General features: G+C 35.9%; 1 protein-coding gene across 1 annotated transcript in view; it reads right to left on the reverse strand.

The window, feature by feature from the left end:
* WRN (WRN RecQ like helicase) overlaps positions 1-18,280 on the reverse strand; it is a 113,724-nt gene that overhangs the window by 78,700 nt on the left and 16,744 nt on the right. The window contains exons 2-8 of the mRNA XM_090258272.1: positions 13,250-13,365; positions 12,507-12,619; positions 9,922-10,067; positions 9,307-9,455; positions 8,408-8,557; positions 6,869-6,938; positions 427-541 (exon numbers count right to left, since the gene is read on the reverse strand). Coding sequence (XP_090114398.1) covers positions 427-541; positions 6,869-6,938; positions 8,408-8,557; positions 9,307-9,455; positions 9,922-10,067; positions 12,507-12,619; positions 13,250-13,342 — 836 coding nt within the window. The 5' untranslated portion in view covers positions 13,343-13,365. The remainder of the gene's footprint in view (positions 1-426; positions 542-6,868; positions 6,939-8,407; positions 8,558-9,306; positions 9,456-9,921; positions 10,068-12,506; positions 12,620-13,249; positions 13,366-18,280) is intronic.

Here is an 18,280-nt window from a genome sequence, read left to right on the forward strand (position 1 = left end):
GTTTCTAATAGTCTACTGGTTAGGTAGATTCTTATATAATAATCAGATAACAACCAGAAAAATGAAGTTAGCAACTAGGTATAAAAGTTGCTTGTATTTACACGTTTCAAGTGACCAAACAATAAATATAATTAAATGAAATATGCCCCAAAAACACAAAGAAAAAGACAACTTAGAACCTTAAGTATTTTTCTTCACATGGACTTATGAACTTTATTTTGCTTTGTTTCATAAAACAAAGCAGATAGAAAAGCCTTAAACTTCTTGATGCATAATTCAACAACTAGAAAGATATTTCTCAAATTTATACATCAGTCTGTGTCCATGTATTTCAGCAAATTTATATGAGTCTACCTTAATGAACAGCAATTTCTCATAGATAGGAAAATGCAAAGAGATTGTTTTTTTTTTTTAATGATATTTAACCTTTGTGGATTTTCCAGTTTTCTGAAAGTGTGAGGAAGATGCTTAGCCAGATCCACCACCTCCTCAGAGATTGATGTCAACTGTTTCCTCACATCACAAGGTAGTATTTCTTCCTCTGGGGGGGGAAAGAAAGTCAATATTAATTTGCAAACCAGAAAGGAGAGATATTTAGTTACCATTTATTCAAACAGCATTTGAGCTCACATTTTCATTTTCTTTCTTTAAATGAATTGCAACAAAGACTTCCTATTCCTATCTCCAAATCACTTGTCACTTCCCCTTTCAAATTTTTGCTATTTAAATTTTAGAATAAATTCAAAGTGATCTGCATTCATATATCTTACAACCCAGTAGTTATCAACCAAAGAAGAAGGTAGAAATGATCATCTGAATCCATCTCCACTATTTTAAAATCAGAAATTAATATAATTTTACCAGGTGCGCTGCTTATTAAATAGTTTGGTAAAACACAGCCTTACCCAATAGCCATTCCTTACTGCCCTCATTATCAGTCATCACCAAAACAAATGCACGCGTTTCTAATCACTGATCACCTTCCAAACGCTCAGCTTCATTCTGTTGGGCACATCCTTCTCCATCTACACCACAAAACCTGCTCTCGTTTCCCAAATCCTTCACCAGCTTAGAATTTCTTACTCTTCAGTACCACTTCCCTTGCCCTTCAAACAGTCCAGCTCCTTGGAAGCACGTAACATCTGCTATTCCTGGTTGCTGCAGTTATCTATAATCGCAAAATCACAACCTCTCATTCACTGAAGATTTTAGCGCCGGGTTCACTGTCTTTTCCTTCACTACTACTCCTGTGGTAATTCCTAGTGATTTCAACATTCACAGAGATGCTCCACCTAAAAAAAAGGGTGGGATTTTCAGTTTCCTCGATCCCTCCATTTCCAACCATCTTCTCCTCAGCTGCCCTCAGCCAGCCATTCCCACAGTCATAGCCCTGACCTCCTACCTTCCAGTGAAGTCACCATGTCCAAACTTTAATGGTAAGCACTCCAGCCTCTGAACACCTGCACACTCTTCCTTTCAAGCATGCTTCCCACAATACAGCCACTCTTCCACACTTCCAGAGCCAAATCCACTGACTCTAGCACCTATTCCTTACCCATTATCCTTCCCACTCCCAATTATCACCATGTTTTACTTTCTTTCAAGCATGCTTCCCACAATACAGCCACTCTTCCACACTTCCAGAGCCAAATCCACTGACTCTAGCACCTATTCCTTACCCATTATCCTTCCCACTCCCAATTATCACCATGTTTTACTTTCCCTTCTTAACCATATTATAGCAATCGTTTGCTTGTATGGACTCACTCTTTTGCTCCTTCCTCCCTGCATGGTACCTACCTGGTTAAACTCCTACTCTAATTAAACCCAGCTTTTGTACCTACTTGATGCCCTGACCCAAGCAGTGGAATACAGCTGAAATAAAAGACAACTATGATGATTCAGCTCACTTGCTTTTAAATTCATGACATAGATCTCAGACCCTCAGTAATGATGGTGAGTCATTCTACATTTCCTATCATCTCACTCTCCAGGTGACCACTTCATACCTCTTTTTTCCGTCCAGCCTCCAACATCAGCTTGTCCCTCCTTTTACTCAGGGGACACCCCCACTCTTATGTCACTAAGAAAATAGAAACATAAAGACGAGAACCATCTCGTCTTCCCATCCCCATCCGCCACTGAGTCTGTATTAGTATCACTACTCTCATTTACAGCAAAATTTCCTGAAAGTCTTATCCATAATCACTGTCTCAAGCTTTCTACTCCCATTTTCTGCTACACTGACCGCAAGTAAGCGGTCAGCCCCATCCGCACAGCACAGCTGCGCTTGGAAAGGTCACCAATGACCTCCCACTGTCACATCTAATTGTTAATTCTAGCTCCTCACCTCACTCAGACTCTCCAAGGCATTTAAAACAGCTGGTAACTTCCTCTTACTTAAAACGTTTTCTTCACTTAGCTTCTGAACACCGCACCTCCTGTACGTGCTCCATCATTACCAGCCCCCGTCCATCCTCGGTGCTGCCTGCTCTTCATGTTCCTGGGTACACGTGTGCCCTTGACGTCAACACTTGGGCCTCTTCTGTTCTTTATTCTGTTCGCTCCCCATTTTATCTCATCCACATTCACTGTTTTAACTACCATCTGTACGCTGATGATTCCCAAAGTTACACCTCTAATGTCAACCTTTCCCCTAACTACAGAATCACATTCCAACTAAGAGATCTTCCTAGATATCAATAAGCACTAAAATTAATCATGTCCAAAACTTAAACCTCAATTTTTCTCACCAAAACCTTCTCCATTCCCATAATCTTTTCACTAACTGATCCTCCCATTCACTCAGTTAATCCAACCAAAATATCTTGTCTGCTCAGTCTAGCCATCTCACCCCTTATAAAGAATTCATAAGTAAATCCTTCACTATATATATATTCAAAATAAATACAGAATCTACCACTTCCCATCTCTATGGCTACCAGTTTAATCCAAACAATTATTATCTCATGCCGGGATTTCCCTGCCTAAACATTTGCCCTCTTGGAGAGGCCAGAAAAATCCTTTTAAAATAAAAATTTAATCATGTCATTCTCTTGCTCCAAATCCTGTAAGAATTTTCCTATCACTCACCATTGCATTTATTTTAATTAATAAAATATGAAGTCAGATTCATAGCCTATAAGACCCTAAATGATCTGGCTCAAGCTACTTTCCCAGCCTCATTTCCTACCCCTCTCACCTTACTTATTTCAGTTCAGTTACACTTGCTCCTCCTCCACAAGGCAAGCCCTCACCTCACAGGCTTTGCCCTTTCTTTCCCCTATGCCTGCTATGTCCTCCCCTCCAATGTTCAAGTGGTTCGTTAGCTACCATCTTGGAAAGAAGAAATAATGTTCAAATGTCCTTTTATTTTCTGATGTTCTATTAAAAAGAAAAATCATAATCTTATAATACAAACCAAAAGTGGTCACTTGAAAATATCTATATATACACCACAGAAATTCAAGAAAGGTGAGGTTGAGTCCTCTTAATAACAGGAAGGGAGGGAGAGAGGAAAGGAGGCAGGAAAGAAGAAAAGGAATGCTAACCTTAGTTACAATTCACTGGGATCCTGGTCAAGTTAATTCACTTCCAAAGTCACAATATACATACACATATAATGTAGCAGAGAATAAAACTGAGTGTCAAAGGGTGGAGTATTGCAATGACAGGTACATAGATACCAGAACTCCAGTACTGACTTATAAATATATGTTACTTTAGTGAAAAATATCTTAAACATTCCTCAAAAGTATTTTCATCAATGATAAAATTGAAAGTGTAACCTACAAGCAATTCTGCAAACCAGAAAATCATGAATTCCCTCTGTTGAATTTAAGTCCATTATGAGTTAAATAAGTTCTTATATCTTGTTGTCTAGATCAACTTCAAAACGTATCATCTGCCTTAGTTAATCAAGATAATTTTTGGTCACATTACCTTTGGCTAAAGAGAGTCAGAAGTGGTTTTCCAGGGAAAGAAAGTATGAGAAGGTCTATCACAGAGGGTACGGATCCCTTTTCACCACAATTATAAGAAATATTATATAATTTCATATGAGAAGGCTGTCCCATAGTTTTAAGTTTATTTAGCAAAATCACCTGACTTAATTAACATCTTAACACACACAATTATTTAAAATCTCCAAAAGGAAGCCACAAGAATAGTAATAACAACTCTATGCAGATCAATATAGATGCTTTGAATAGTATGTCCCTTTTAGTGTCCCCAACTATTCTATAAAATAGATATTATGCTATCAACCACATTCTTGACATGGGAAACAGGCAATTCCAGGTCATCTGGCTGGGATCACACCACTGGTCCGTGTGACAAGAGAGCCCAGGCTCTTCCACTCTACTCCATGAGTCTGCTATCACCAACCTATTGAGATATCTGTGAGAGACAGTCAAGCTGAATGAAGTGGCCATTCTTCTTGGAGAAAAATGGCAGAGTTATCCTGCTCTGGAGAAAACCTAGAAATTTAAACCAGGGCACTATAAAGTATCTTATACAGCTTAAATATTTACAGCAAGAATGTATTCAATATACTCTCTAAACTAGAAGATAGCTAGTTTTGTCACTGATGCTATAAAAGCCACAAAGCCCTCTGCTGCATTATATGTGTATATGTATTGTGACATCAGAAGTGAAGTAACTTGACCAGGATTCCAGTGAATAGTAACTAAGATTAGCATTCCTTTTCTTTTTTTTTAATATGCTTTATTGATTATGCTGTTACAGTTGTCCCAATTTCTTTTCCCTTTGTTCCCCTCTACCCAGTGACTCCCCTCTCTCCAGTTGTCCCCCCGCTTAGTCCATGCCCATTGGTTGTGCATATAGTTCTTCTCAACATCTTCCTGTCTACTCCACTCCCTCCTATTATTCTTCTTAATTCCTGTACCATCTCCCTCCCTTTCCCCACTTCCTCCTCCCTGCTGACCTCCCCCTAAAATGTCCCCCATACCTATAATTCTTTTCCCACTCTCGTTGCCTACTTAGTCTGCCTTTGTTTCAATTCCCTAGCTTCTGTTCTTGGTTGTTCTGATAGTTTTCATTTTAATGTTCATAGTTTTGATCCTCCTTCTCCTAAACAAGTCCCTTTAACATCTCATATAACAGTGGTTTGGATCTAATGAACTCCTTCAGTTTTACTTTGTCCTGGAAGCACTTCTCTGCCCTTCTATTCTGAATGACAGCTTCTCTGGATAGAGTAATCATGGCTGTAGGTTTTTGCTTTTCATTACTCTGAATATTTCTTGCCAGTCGCTTCTTGACTACAGAGTTTCTCTTGAGAAATCAGCGGATAGTCTTATTGGGACTCCTTTGAATGTAATTCTCTTCTTCTCTCTTGCTGCTTTTAAGATTCTCTATCCTTAATTTTTGACATTTTGATTATAATGTGTCTTGGTGTGATTCTCCATGGGTCCAGTTTTTTTGGAACTTTCTGTGCTTCCTGGACCTATAAGTCTATTTCCTTCCCCAAGTTAGGGAAGTTCTACTTCATTATTTTTTCACATAATTTTTCAATTTCTAGTTCTTCTTCTTCACCTTCTGGCAACCCTATGATTCGGATGTTGGGTCACTTATAGCTGTCCCATAGGTTTCTGAGCCTCTCCTCATTTTCCTCACTTTTTGTTTCCTCTTTCTGCACTGGTTGACTGTTTGTTCCCTCCCTATATTCCGATTTGTTGATTTGATCCCTGGTTTTCTTTCGCTCACCACTAGTTTCGTATGTGTTTTCATTCATTTCAGCATGACTAGCCTTCATTCCTTCCCCATCTTGGTTAAGATCTGCTGTTAGGTCTGTAAGCATTTGTATAACCAAAGCTCTGAACTGTGCCTCAGAAAGATTTCCTATCTGCTGATCCATTAGATCATATATTTGCTGGCTGGTCAGTTGGGTCACCAGGATCTCTATCATGATCTGTGCCATCCTGACAGTTTAGTGTTTACCTCTGCTTCCTGGGTGGGGCTGTCACACCTCCTACGCTATAGGGGGCAGAGCCCCATGCACTACTGGGTGACCCTTCTCACCACACTGTGGTGTTTTGTGTGGGGGCGGGGGTCCAAGATGGATTCCTGCCATTCACTCTCTGCTGAAACCGGGAGCCTCCTCCTCCATCCCCACGCCCTCTGGGCCTCAGAGTCCGAGGCAATGGGGATCCCCGGCATGGGAATTGCGAGCTGACGGGTCTGGTCTGCAGCCGGGGGTGCTCCCCAGGCGCTTCTTGCCTCCCCTTAAATATGGGTGTCCGTGCTCACTGCTGTCCCGCCACTGTCCCCACAGCTGCCGCCGCCAACACAGCTAGACCTCTCCGCCGTGACTTCACTCCTCCTACCTGTCTGGACGAGCACCATTTCTTTATAACGTCATACGTTGGACTTCATGTAGCTTTATTTCCTGGAACTTCCGGTTATTTCTGGTTTTGCAGTAGATGTAGTCCTTCTTAGTTGTGGAGGGAGATGAAGCGTGTCAGTCTAGGCCTCTATCTGGGCCGGAAGTCTAGCATTCCTTTTCTTCTTTCCCGCGTCCTTCCCTCTCTCCCTCCCTTCCTGTTATTAAGAGGAATCAATCTCACCTTTCTTGAATTTCTGTGGTGTATATATAGATGATATACAGAAGCCTAATAACCAGCAATGCTACAAAGTAAAAGCAGTAAGCCCTGCTTTGCTTCAGGTAACGTGCCTGAAACCCTATGCTTTAGCCAAATAGATGTCAACCTAATGTCAAAACAGCTCAGACACTGAAGAGGTTCTAATAATATTAAATACTTTGCACAGGTGTGAATATTGTTTTTCTGGAGCTAAACCTCACAAAAGAGCAAATTCAAATTTTACCTTCTATTTTTAAATCATAACATACCTTTACTTATAGCAAACAATTGCACAGCATCACCCAAAATTTCTAATTTTTGATAAATGATGAGACCAGCCTATGGAAAAAACAGAAAAATGAAAAGAACATACTAAATGACAATCACCAAAATTATGACTCATCTTTACAAAAATCCAAAACAATGATCCCCAATGCACTCAAATAGCTGAATGCAACCTATTATGTTATGCACAGATGTAAATGTCTTCATTTATTCACCGCACCAATTGTGAGAATGGAGAAAGTAAGTGCTTTATGCCTTACATTAAAAGTCTAAGTCTTCACGTTTTAACATCTAATATTATAAGAAGGTATCCAAATGAAATAACTTACAAATGGAATCTGACAAAATACAATCAAGAAAGAGAAGTACGTTTCAACTACAGGTATCCAATTCCACATATCTCATTAAATCAGCTGAGAATGTTAATCCGTGTATAAACAGTCCTTCTTCTAGGTACTGTTGATAGGAACAATCAAGTCATACTAATTATTCATGAATAAAAATACTATGGAATTTGAGCTAGTTCTCAACGATTTTACTTTTTTTAAAACAGAACATAAAGGAAAATTATCAACCTATTTTCCAACAAAATTAAATTATTTTGTTTATAAATAAAGGAGATTCTATTCCTTAAAAACAGATGAAAAAAAAAAAAAAAGGAAAGAAACAAGATATTCATCTACAAATAAAAGTATAAATTAGGGTCCTGGTAGGGTGGCTCAGTCAGCTGAAGCATTGTCCTGTACACCAAAAAGTTGCAGGTTCAATCCCCAGTCAGGGCACAGGCAGGAAGCAACCAATCAATGTTTCTCTCACACATGGATTTCTCTCTTCCTCTCCCTTCCCCTTCCTCTCTAAAAATCAATAAACATATCCCTGAAACATATCATTGGGTGAGGATTAAAATAAATAAATCATTAATTGAAGTATAAATTAGGAAAAAAAAATTAACTGAAATATACAGTTCTAAAAAACAAAAAAAACAATAGCACTATATATAAAGATAAGCCCAGATTTCACTACGTACAAATATATAAATACAAAAATGCATCTAACAGCAGTGAGAAGCTAAATCTGGAGGCAATTTTTCTAAATTTTTACCACATTTTAAATATAAATATAAGAAACAAGGCCAGTTTCAATATAGAAACGGTCTTGTAATTATTTTTATTCTGAAGATGCTTATAAATCAACACATCATCAATACTATTTGTGTGTACTCGGTCTCAGCTTCTTATTAGCCTTTTATATTTTCAGCAAGCTCCTATTTTTTACATACAAATTGGACATTATTTTGGCTTCATGAGAATAAAATTTACTAGCATTGAACAATCTGTTGATTGGTACTTGTAAATTAATCTGAGAATTAACAGATTCACTAAATGCCTTCCTAAGCATTTTACCGCCAAACTGATTTTAAATATCTTAGTTGAGTTTGTGCCACTACCACAACAAAATTTTTCTAAAGTAATTTATTACAGGTTTAAAAAATACATCATAGTCTAAAGATCTTTGGTACATACGTAAGCATCAGTAGCTGCGTACAGTCTCTGGTCCTCTGTGAGGGGATACCTCTTCCAATTGCTACAGCGAATGGAATTGTCCTTCCGAAGCTGTTTACCAAAGAGGTGTTTAACCAAACCATTAAGGCTCCAGGTCTCTGTAGACTTTAGCTAGAAATAATGAACAACAAACAAAGCAAAAATTACTCCCTTCTATTTTCATATATTCCTAAATACCACCAAATGATCATGCCACAAATAAAGTTTAAAATTTTGTATCACAATATATGGCATAAATATTCCTTAATAAATTTCCTGTCATTAAAAACCTGACTCACAGTCTACATTATAAGAATTTAATTCTGGAATTTCCCCAATGTAGTTACTAAAAGTCTTGGACTGTAAAACTATTGTTTCATGGGGAAAAAAAAGTTGAATAGATTGGCAGGCTTTCTACTTCCCAGCCAAATGAATACTTGGCTAAATATGAGAATTTAACCTAAGGCTACATTAATAAAATATGTGAAATATGGGTGATGGAACTGATGGTCAAACTTCCATGAAGAACATCATACCCCAAAAGCTGCATTATCCTCTCCTTTAAAAAAAAAAAAAGGTGTTGGATATTGATATAAATGGATTAAAATGGATTAAAGAGGTAAATTTAAAATATAATATTTAAATTTTAAAATATATGAAACAAAGTAGAATAATACTAATATAGGGGAGGTAGCTGCTTAAAGAAACTATTTACTAATGCAATAGATTAAAACTGAAGGTTTTTGTTATAAAACAGTCATTTGGGACTTCTTCACTACAAAAACATTTTTTTTCAAAACATCTAACAGTCAAACAGAAGGCACAGTCTGTAAAACACAAATTTATCTTGTTTGTGAAAATAATATATGTATTATCACTACCTTTTCATTGGCAATATCTGTCAGTTCTACACAACCCTTCAATTTGATGTTAAAATCGCGTAGAAGTTTCCACTGATCTCCTTCAATTCCAACACCTGCCTTTTTAATTGCTTCATTTTCAAGTAACATTTTTAATCCCTGAGGAAAAACTGTAAGATTTCATTATTATTTTCATAGATTTTATTAAGCATGATAATTTATTTTCTACTTCTTACACATTACATGTTTATATTTAAATTTACGTTCATGTTAAGTTAAAATTCAGATACACATTCACCTTATTTCTTTTCTTACCTAAAGCAAAAAGTCCTGATTGATAAATGACAAGGAAAACAACTAGTTCTGCTAACACTAACAGTTTATTTCTGGTCATTTAGCCTCTCTAAACTTCAGTTCTTTACTCTCTAAAGCAGGAATAATATCAATGTCTGAAAGAGATGTGAAAATTAAATAAAACAGGGATATGAATGAATCAGATGGAACATAAATACTTAAGTAAATGTAAGGTAATGAGAGAAGTACCAGCAAATTCAGGAGCTTAATTTTATAGGGATAAAGTTGACATGATATAATTATCTACCACGTAAAAATGAAACAAAGAAAAGAGATACCAACCTGACATAGAGGAAATATGAAACAAGTAACATTTGCTCTCTGACACACACAACTGAATCAGTGCAACTCTGCTCAGTTTCCCTTTATGGTATATTGGGGGCCATTCCATGTCAAATCCTACCACGCCTCCATCAGAAAGACTCATGCTGTAGGGGAAAAAAGAGTGTAAATTAATTACACTAAAATGTCAACTTCTGCATAGTTAGACATCATTCAAAAAGTTAAAAGATAAGCCACAGTTGGTAGACAATATCTGTGATACATGTATCTTCTAATGAATACCGAGAAAATATAAAACACTCCTTGAAAAGTCAATAAGAAAAAAGACAAATAATCCAGTAAAAAAAAAAATGGAGAAAAACATGATCAGGCAATTCCAAAAAGGAAACCCAAATGGCCACTAAATCAAAATAAATATGTGAAAACATGAAATCTCCCTAGAAATCAGAGAAATGAAAGTTAAATCTATATAATATTGCATCTATCCAACTAGCAAAAATTAAAGCCGCAAAATATCAAGTGCTGAGAAGGAAGGATACCCACCAGTGGGGCTGCTCGTATACTGGTGAATGTGTAAATGGATAAAAATCTCCTGGGTAAAGCTTTGACAATATCTGGCTAAAGATGGACGAGTATAAACATTATCACCTGGCAAGAGTTTCCGAGTTTCCCATAAATGTGCACATATGAAACTCTCCTGTGTGCACAACCACACAGAAAATGACTAAGGATGTTCATTGCAATACTGTTAATACTGGCAAAATGGAAACTACGCTTCCATCAGCAAAAGAATGAACGAATTGTGGCACAATGAAACGATAAAACATTTTATAAAGGTTAAAAGAGCTACATAGACAAAAAATTCTCAGAAAGATAAAATGCTGAGTGAAAAAGTGACCAAACAGACTGATGGTATGAGAGCATTTTTAAAAGTTTTGAAATAGGCAAAATAACAGTATATGGTATTTCAAGATGTAAAATTCTGAATATTATAGAAAACATGTGAGGTAACACTAAACACTGACATGATAGAAATTACCTCTGCGCTGCGGAGGGGAGAATCAGCAACAGCACACATGAGGCTTCAGCAGTATTTTATTAGTTCATTTCTTAATAAAGATTTGAAGAAAATATTACGATTTGACAAAGTTAGGTGGGCTCTAAATAAGTGCTTGTATTATTATTTATTAGTTTATATTTGCCTATTTCACAACCTTTTAAAATTTAAAAAATATATATTTTTTAAATTTTAACTCAAATTCTGCTTTGGGTCAAGATGGAATAACAGTGATCAGACAACCCTTTCCGCCCTGAACGAACAAAAAATTGGACAAAATATATAAACAAGTTTTCAGGCACAAAACAGGCAGTACAGGACTGTGCTCTCTAGGGGAAGGGAAGCAAAGGGTGAACTCCACTGCTGCCTCCGCTTTCTGCCTGGGACACTTCCCAGACAAGGGGACAGGGAGGAGCCGCCAAAGGAGAGCACTGCATGGAGGAGACAAGGGGGAAGTTGTGGGTGGAGTCCTGGAGAGGAGGGAGCTAGGCAGGTAGGGACATTCAAGCACAAAGTGAAACCATGAGGCTGGACAAAGGACAATCAGTGAGAAGTAAGCTTAATTCCTAGGACTTACATAGAGGAAAGAGGCATTCAAGTTCTGAATAGTCAGAGTAAGGATCCTTCTTTTTTAATCTCTTAAATATTTAATTGTTTGTGCTATTACAGTTGTCCCAATTTTTCCTTCTTTGCCCCTCTCCTGGTTCAGAGTAGGGATTCTTGTTGATTATATGGGGCAGTCAGTAAAGACTCCAGCAGGGTCACACCTTATTATAAATTATCTCCAGAGTAAAGGCTACTGTAGAAACCTATCCTGATAAAGTTTAAAAATAAGCTTCAAAATATAAGTTAATACTGCCTGACAGAGCAAAGTTCCTTTCTTCGAAGAAAAACAAAATCTAATATTCAACAAGATAAAATCACAATATCCAATCAAAAATTGCCAGCCATGAGAAACAGAAAAATGTGACCGATAACCAGTATAAAAACCACTTAATAGAAAGAACCAGAATAACTGAATTAACAGACAAGAACATTAAAAATTATAAATATACAGAATATGTTCAAAGATTTAAAGAAAATACGAATATGATGAGAGCCAAAATGGAACATATTTTAAAAACAAAACAACTTCTAGAGAGGAAAAATACAGTATTACTATGTTGGTATTTTATGAATATAAAGGAGCACTTAAGAGTTTGAATAATTCTTGCATTTCTTCCCTAAATTGGTGAAATGAACATGTATTCAGTAGTTGTACATACATCTTAAGTGTTGAAAGTAAAAAAATTAGCTAAAGTAATAAAAATGCTTATGAAGGAACAAACAGGGAAACAAGTAATTTCATTCAGTAATTTTAAGTTTTTATTTTAAAAGAATTAAACTTACAGGTGATACTCTACATATATAAGTAATTATCAACTGAACACACCTCAACTGTAAAACTCAGTATTTTTCAAATATTATCACAATAGTAATCTTCTAAGATTACAAATTCCAATGAAACTAGGAAACTCAAATCTCTTACCTAATATCTTCAGATAGGAAAGAACAATCACTGGGTTCATAACTGTATACAATGGATCCAGTAAATTCCAAGAAGGGAAGCTCATCTTCCAAAACACTCTTCTGAATAGATGCCTTGAGTTAAATAAAATTCCCGAATGGAGCAAATAAAGTTCACATTAAGTAGTAAGTATTCACTGAAATAAAAAATCTCACTGAACCATTCAAATTACAGTTCTAAGTTTTACCAACTAATGCTTTATAGACTAACAAAGTCATAAGGACATTGTAACATAGACAAAGCCATCCACTATAAAGTTGTTCTTTTAACAAGTTTATTTCCAAACTTCTAATGCTATTTTCATAGCATTTATTTCATTGATTTTTTTTCTGTAATTATATTCGTATTCTAGATGTAATAATGTTGCCATAAAATGCTGAAGACTTGGATCTTAAATCTGTGAGGAACTAAACTTGTTCAGCCATAAAAATTCAGCAAAGTAAATACTGTCTAAATTATCTGAATTGCAACAAACTAATAAGGTCAACCATACAAGCTAGATTTAAAAAGGAAAGCACAGAGTAAGAAAAATCTCATTTTCTAAACCCACATTCGCCCATTCAATGATTAGATTCTGGTTCATTCACACAATAGCTACTCTAACTTAAATAATAACCTGAAGTTTAAAAGTAAGGAGTGACTCATTTTACAGTCAAATTTACATAAAATTTTCCATCTGAAAGAATAATTGATGAACTGCATACCTTTTTTTCTTCTATAGCACATCTCCTATCCTGCATAGACATCCATTCAGGAAGTTTTCGCTGCTCTGGGGTTTCCAATTGTTTCTCATTCATCTTCAAAGGCTCTGTTGCAAAATCTAAAAACAATGACTTTGTGAATAAACAAAGTACAGTCCTTGAAGAAAACTCAGGGACAGGCCTGTCAATATTATAAAAGAAGCAAAAATACATACGTGAAGTCAGTCTAAGCCCAAATATAGGCTACAAGAGCTGGAATTGGGGGGAAAAAAAAACGTAACAATATGCTAGATCTAATAAGTACACATTTAGCATTTCTTCTTTTTAACGTAAGTGAGCCAGTTTAACTGAGTTGTAAGGTTCTAGCAGTTTTAAAATCCTATTCTTATATGATTTTGACCCATTCAAAGAATAATCTTTAATCTCATTAACACTGAGAATCCTTGGGTGTATAAATTGCTATATCAACTGTCCTAGGATCTAAGTAAACTCAGCAAACTGTTAGATTTGTTCACAAGTCTACTTGAAATGAATTTTGAAACAGATAAAAGCTTTTCTATATTAAGGGTTTTTTGTTGTTATTGTTTTTTTATGTTCTTAGCCTAGCAAGTGAAAAATTTTCCCTAAGAATAAGAGTTTCCTCCCCTCCACACCCCCACTCTTATTAGGGATTTCTGGACCCAAGGGTAGGTAGGACGACGACCATGTCCAGCTTGAAGCAGCTAGAGGAGCTTGAGACCTTCGCCCATTGTCCTTTACAAGATTACAAAGGGTCTTAATATCTGAGAGGGAGGGATAGTTATTTTTTACGAACCATGGGTATGGACTTGGGGGGGGATGCTGGGGGAGGGAGATACTGGGTGGAGGGGAGTAAAGGGGAAAAAATTGGAACTACTGTAACAGCATAATCAATAAAATATATTTAAAAAAAAAAAAAAAAAAAAAAAAAGAATAAGAGTTTCCTAGAGGATATTTTTTAAAAATCAGTTACTAGCCTTGAGGGCTCTCCCCATAGTAAACTGAACTTCAAGAACGATCATAGAAAATAATGAAAAAGAGAACCATGACATACTCTTTTTGTTAAAGGTAAAATAAATCCATCATGTGACTTATATACACTAAACTGAAGTAGCCTTAGTTCTTAATAAAATTCTTCAATCCCCAATCGTTTCAATTATTTCAAATCTCTATTAAAAGGGCAGCAGTTCTGGATATACACCTGCAGATTCTTATGATGAAACATGACATTAACATGACATTATCAAAACAACTATTCATAATTTAGGGATAGCCTATCATCCTTATTGATACTTAGTAATATAAACTATGAACAAATTAAACAATATCTAACAAGTATTCATCTTAATTGCCTATTTTCTCAAGCACAAACCCCCAAAACTGAGAATACTGATAATTTATGAAAGAAAAATTTTAAAGATTACTTTAGCAAAATTTTCCATATAGAACAAACTCCACTACTCTTATACATTGGGAGGGGAAAGGTTAAGAGCAGGCTAATATCCCCTTCTCCCTGCTGGTAAGAAGAATCAAAGACTTCAACCAGGATCCTAGCAAACATTCTAATCACCTCCAACCAGAAGATAGCCTATCAACGTTATATACACCAGAAAAAATACCAGAGTACCTACCCAGACAGTCAAGCAAGCTGTATAATTAAGAGAACAAAACCAGGAGATCCAAAATGACTTCCTTTGTGCAATTTTTTCGCACACATTGATCAAAACTATTGTTATTCCAAAACTATACCATGTCCTAACACAGAAAAAAAGGGCAATTTTGGACTCTGTGTCCAACTGCTTGACTCTAAGAAAAAGGAATATTGCACATATATTTGCCTGTATTCTTTGAATTATTAGCAAAGTTTGGTGGTGGGTAAGATCTATGATTCACTGAATCAGAAATGACAACTCAGATCTTTGGTGTTACCACATGCATTATATGTAGTAAGATAAAATATCTAAAATATATATGCTTTATTCACCCTTGACAGGAGTCAAAAGTTGATTCTCAAAGTAAGTTTGTGTGTGCATGTGTGTGTATGTGGTGTCTGTCCTTAATCTTATCTCTTATAAAGCTGGAAAACCAGTTTTTGCTAAACACAGAGTACATCATTTGCAAAACTGCCAGAATATTGAGGTTTCCGCAAATAATACACAAGTGTATAAAAAACTATAAAATTTTGGAATTCTAAAAGAAATTCATTCACACTGACAAAACAAAAATAAACTTTGATAAGTTTTCCCTGCCACCACCTACAACACTAAAATCATTTTAACTTAAAATGTCTAATTATTAGATGAAAATACTCTCTTTTTCACATAAAATTCTGTCTAGGTGCTTCTAAGCAAATAATTAAAAGTAAACCTGTTTACAAACCTAACATCTTTGTCAAATTTACTTAGATCTTGGGACAGATAAAAAGCATAGACAAAATTAAAGTTGTAGAATAATTTACAATAGGGAATTCTTCAACATATGTGAGGATTTTAATCATTGATTAGCTAAAGGTTATTCTTGGAATGGATAGGTCAATGAATAATATAGAATGTTTATTTATATAGTTGTTACATTGTTGAGTACGAACTTTGACACATCTTTTTCTAAAATCAATTCTTACCATCTCATAATGTTTCATGCTGTACCATTAAAGGATCTTAAATTCCTCTTTGAAATAAATAATTTATTTTGATTTGCTTTGGACTTCCTTAAATCATCTTGCCTACCCATCTAACACTATCTGCCACTTTTCAACCATTATCAGTTTTTTAAAGACTGTCTTTAAACAACATACACCTGGCATTTTTGTTGTTTATTTTTCTGATTTTTGTTTTGAATAGCCCAATTTGAATACCTCTGTCTTTCAATGGGGAAATTCATCTCATTCACAGTTAGTGTAAGAACTTGAGTGTTCCCTTTCATCTTACTTTGATTAGTATTTATCTTACTTTCTTCAGTTTCCTTAGTCTTTTTACATTTTTTCTGACTGGGTGAAATTACCATTGATACTTTTTATTCCGATTTTCAATGTTAAATTTCATTTTTTCCATCCTACTGTTAACTTATCCTATCTCAAGTGAGACCTAGGGAGGGAGTGCTTTCCAAGTCTTTTCTTAAAATAAAAAAAAATTCCCCTTGTTATGGGCTGGACTATATTCCTCCCCTAAAAATCATATGTTGGAGTTTTACCCTCGGTACCTCAGAATGTGACTTAATCTGGAGATAGAGCCTTTACAGAGGTAATCAAAGTTCAATGAAGTTATCATAGTGGTTCCTAATCCAAAATGAGTGGTGTCCTTATTAAAAGGGGAAAGTTGGGCACAGACACAGACATACATCGAGGGATGACAACGTGAAAAGACACTGGGAGAAGACAGTCCTCTCCAAGCCTGGAGAGAAGGCCTGAAACAGATCCTTCCCTGGGAGCCCTCAGAAAGAACTAACTCTGCCAACAACTCCAAAACTGTGGGACGAGAAATTTCTGTTAAGTCACCCAGTGTGTGGTACTTCACCATGGCAGCTGTAGCAAACTAATAAGCCCCATCACTAACTTAGTTATCAATTGCTATATCTATGCCTGTATTTCCTTCTACTGCGTTTACTCACATATTAGTGAATTTCTTCTTGCATGAACTGCTTCTCCTAGTCTCTATTTTTTTCCTTCCTGACTATACCCACTTAACTGTGTTCTGTATTATAAGATACTTCTTCCACTTAATTTGCATGTTCATTTCACTCTCAACAATGACACTCTTCTTTGTCAACAGAAGTTTTACAATGTTAAGATCTTGTTAGTTCTAGAAAGTTTCTTTGTCCTCTAGTTGAGTCTCCCTAAATGTGTTTATTATTTCTTTCTTTTGCAAAAATTATAATCTAAATATTTCAAAGCTCTGTTGCAATTCAGGTTTCCTATCCTGTAGGTTCTATTGTTTCCACTGATGGTGGATTCTATAGGTGGACTATTATTCTACTTGGCCTGCGTAACTATTTACCACCAGCAATCATCAGCTCTTAGCGTCCCTCAGGAAGTTGAAAACAGGGGCAGTCTCTTAAGTTTCCTACTGAAGCATTAAGATGCTAATTCTCTATTCGCAGGTCTGCAAAGTTTGTCATTTTGAAGTCTGGCCCACCAAGCACACTGAGTCCATCAGTACAACTCCTCTCCAAGTCCCCTGGCAGGAAAGATCAAGTAAGTTTCCTAGGACATTAGTTATTCAGTTTATTCACCAAACATCTAGTTTTCTGCCATATTTGTTCTACCACAGTAATTCTAACGAGAATTTTATTTAGGGAATTATGTTTTAACTCCTTTCCTATCATCCAATTTTCCTTTTCCACCATTTTCAGTTCGTGTATATGTTCTGTTGAATCCACTGATAATATTTATAGGGACTTCAAATTCTTTTTCTGTTTATAAATTATTTTTTATCAAGGGTAAACTATTTAGCTTAGTGAGCTTGATATCTGTTGATTTTCTTCAAATACATGATTCTCGATTGCCCACTTAATTTATAAATGAAGGTCTATACCAGGAATTGACAATATTTTCAAGTTCATGGCATATTAAGAAAACAAACATATTTTTATGACACACTGGGAAGGGCAACTGGAAATGTGAATATAAAATTTTGTAAAACTTTTATTATATCTTCCTTATAAAATTAAAATTTTCAAACTCTTTAAGTAGAAAACTTTACATTGTTTAGATAAACATAACTTTTATATATTAGGGTTTATGCTTTAAAAGGCTACATACGCTCTGGCTGGTGTGGCTCAGTTGGTTGGCACATCATCCCATAGACCAAAAGGTCATGGGTTCAATTTCCAGTCAGGGCACATACCCAGGTTTTGAATTTAGTCCCTGGGTGGGGAACAGGTGAGGGGCAATGGATCAATGTTTCTCTCTCACATTAATTCTTTCTCTTTCTTCCCCCATCCCACCCCTGTCTGTCTGTCTGTCTCTCTCTCTCTCCAGCCCTCTCCTGAAAAAATGTACTCGGGTGAGGATTTTTTTTA

This window comes from Furipterus horrens, unplaced genomic scaffold (genome assembly GCF_987537825.1).
Source record: "Furipterus horrens unplaced genomic scaffold, mFurHor1.1.pri manual_scaffold_12, whole genome shotgun sequence".
Taxonomy (NCBI): domain Eukaryota; kingdom Metazoa; phylum Chordata; class Mammalia; order Chiroptera; family Furipteridae; genus Furipterus; species Furipterus horrens.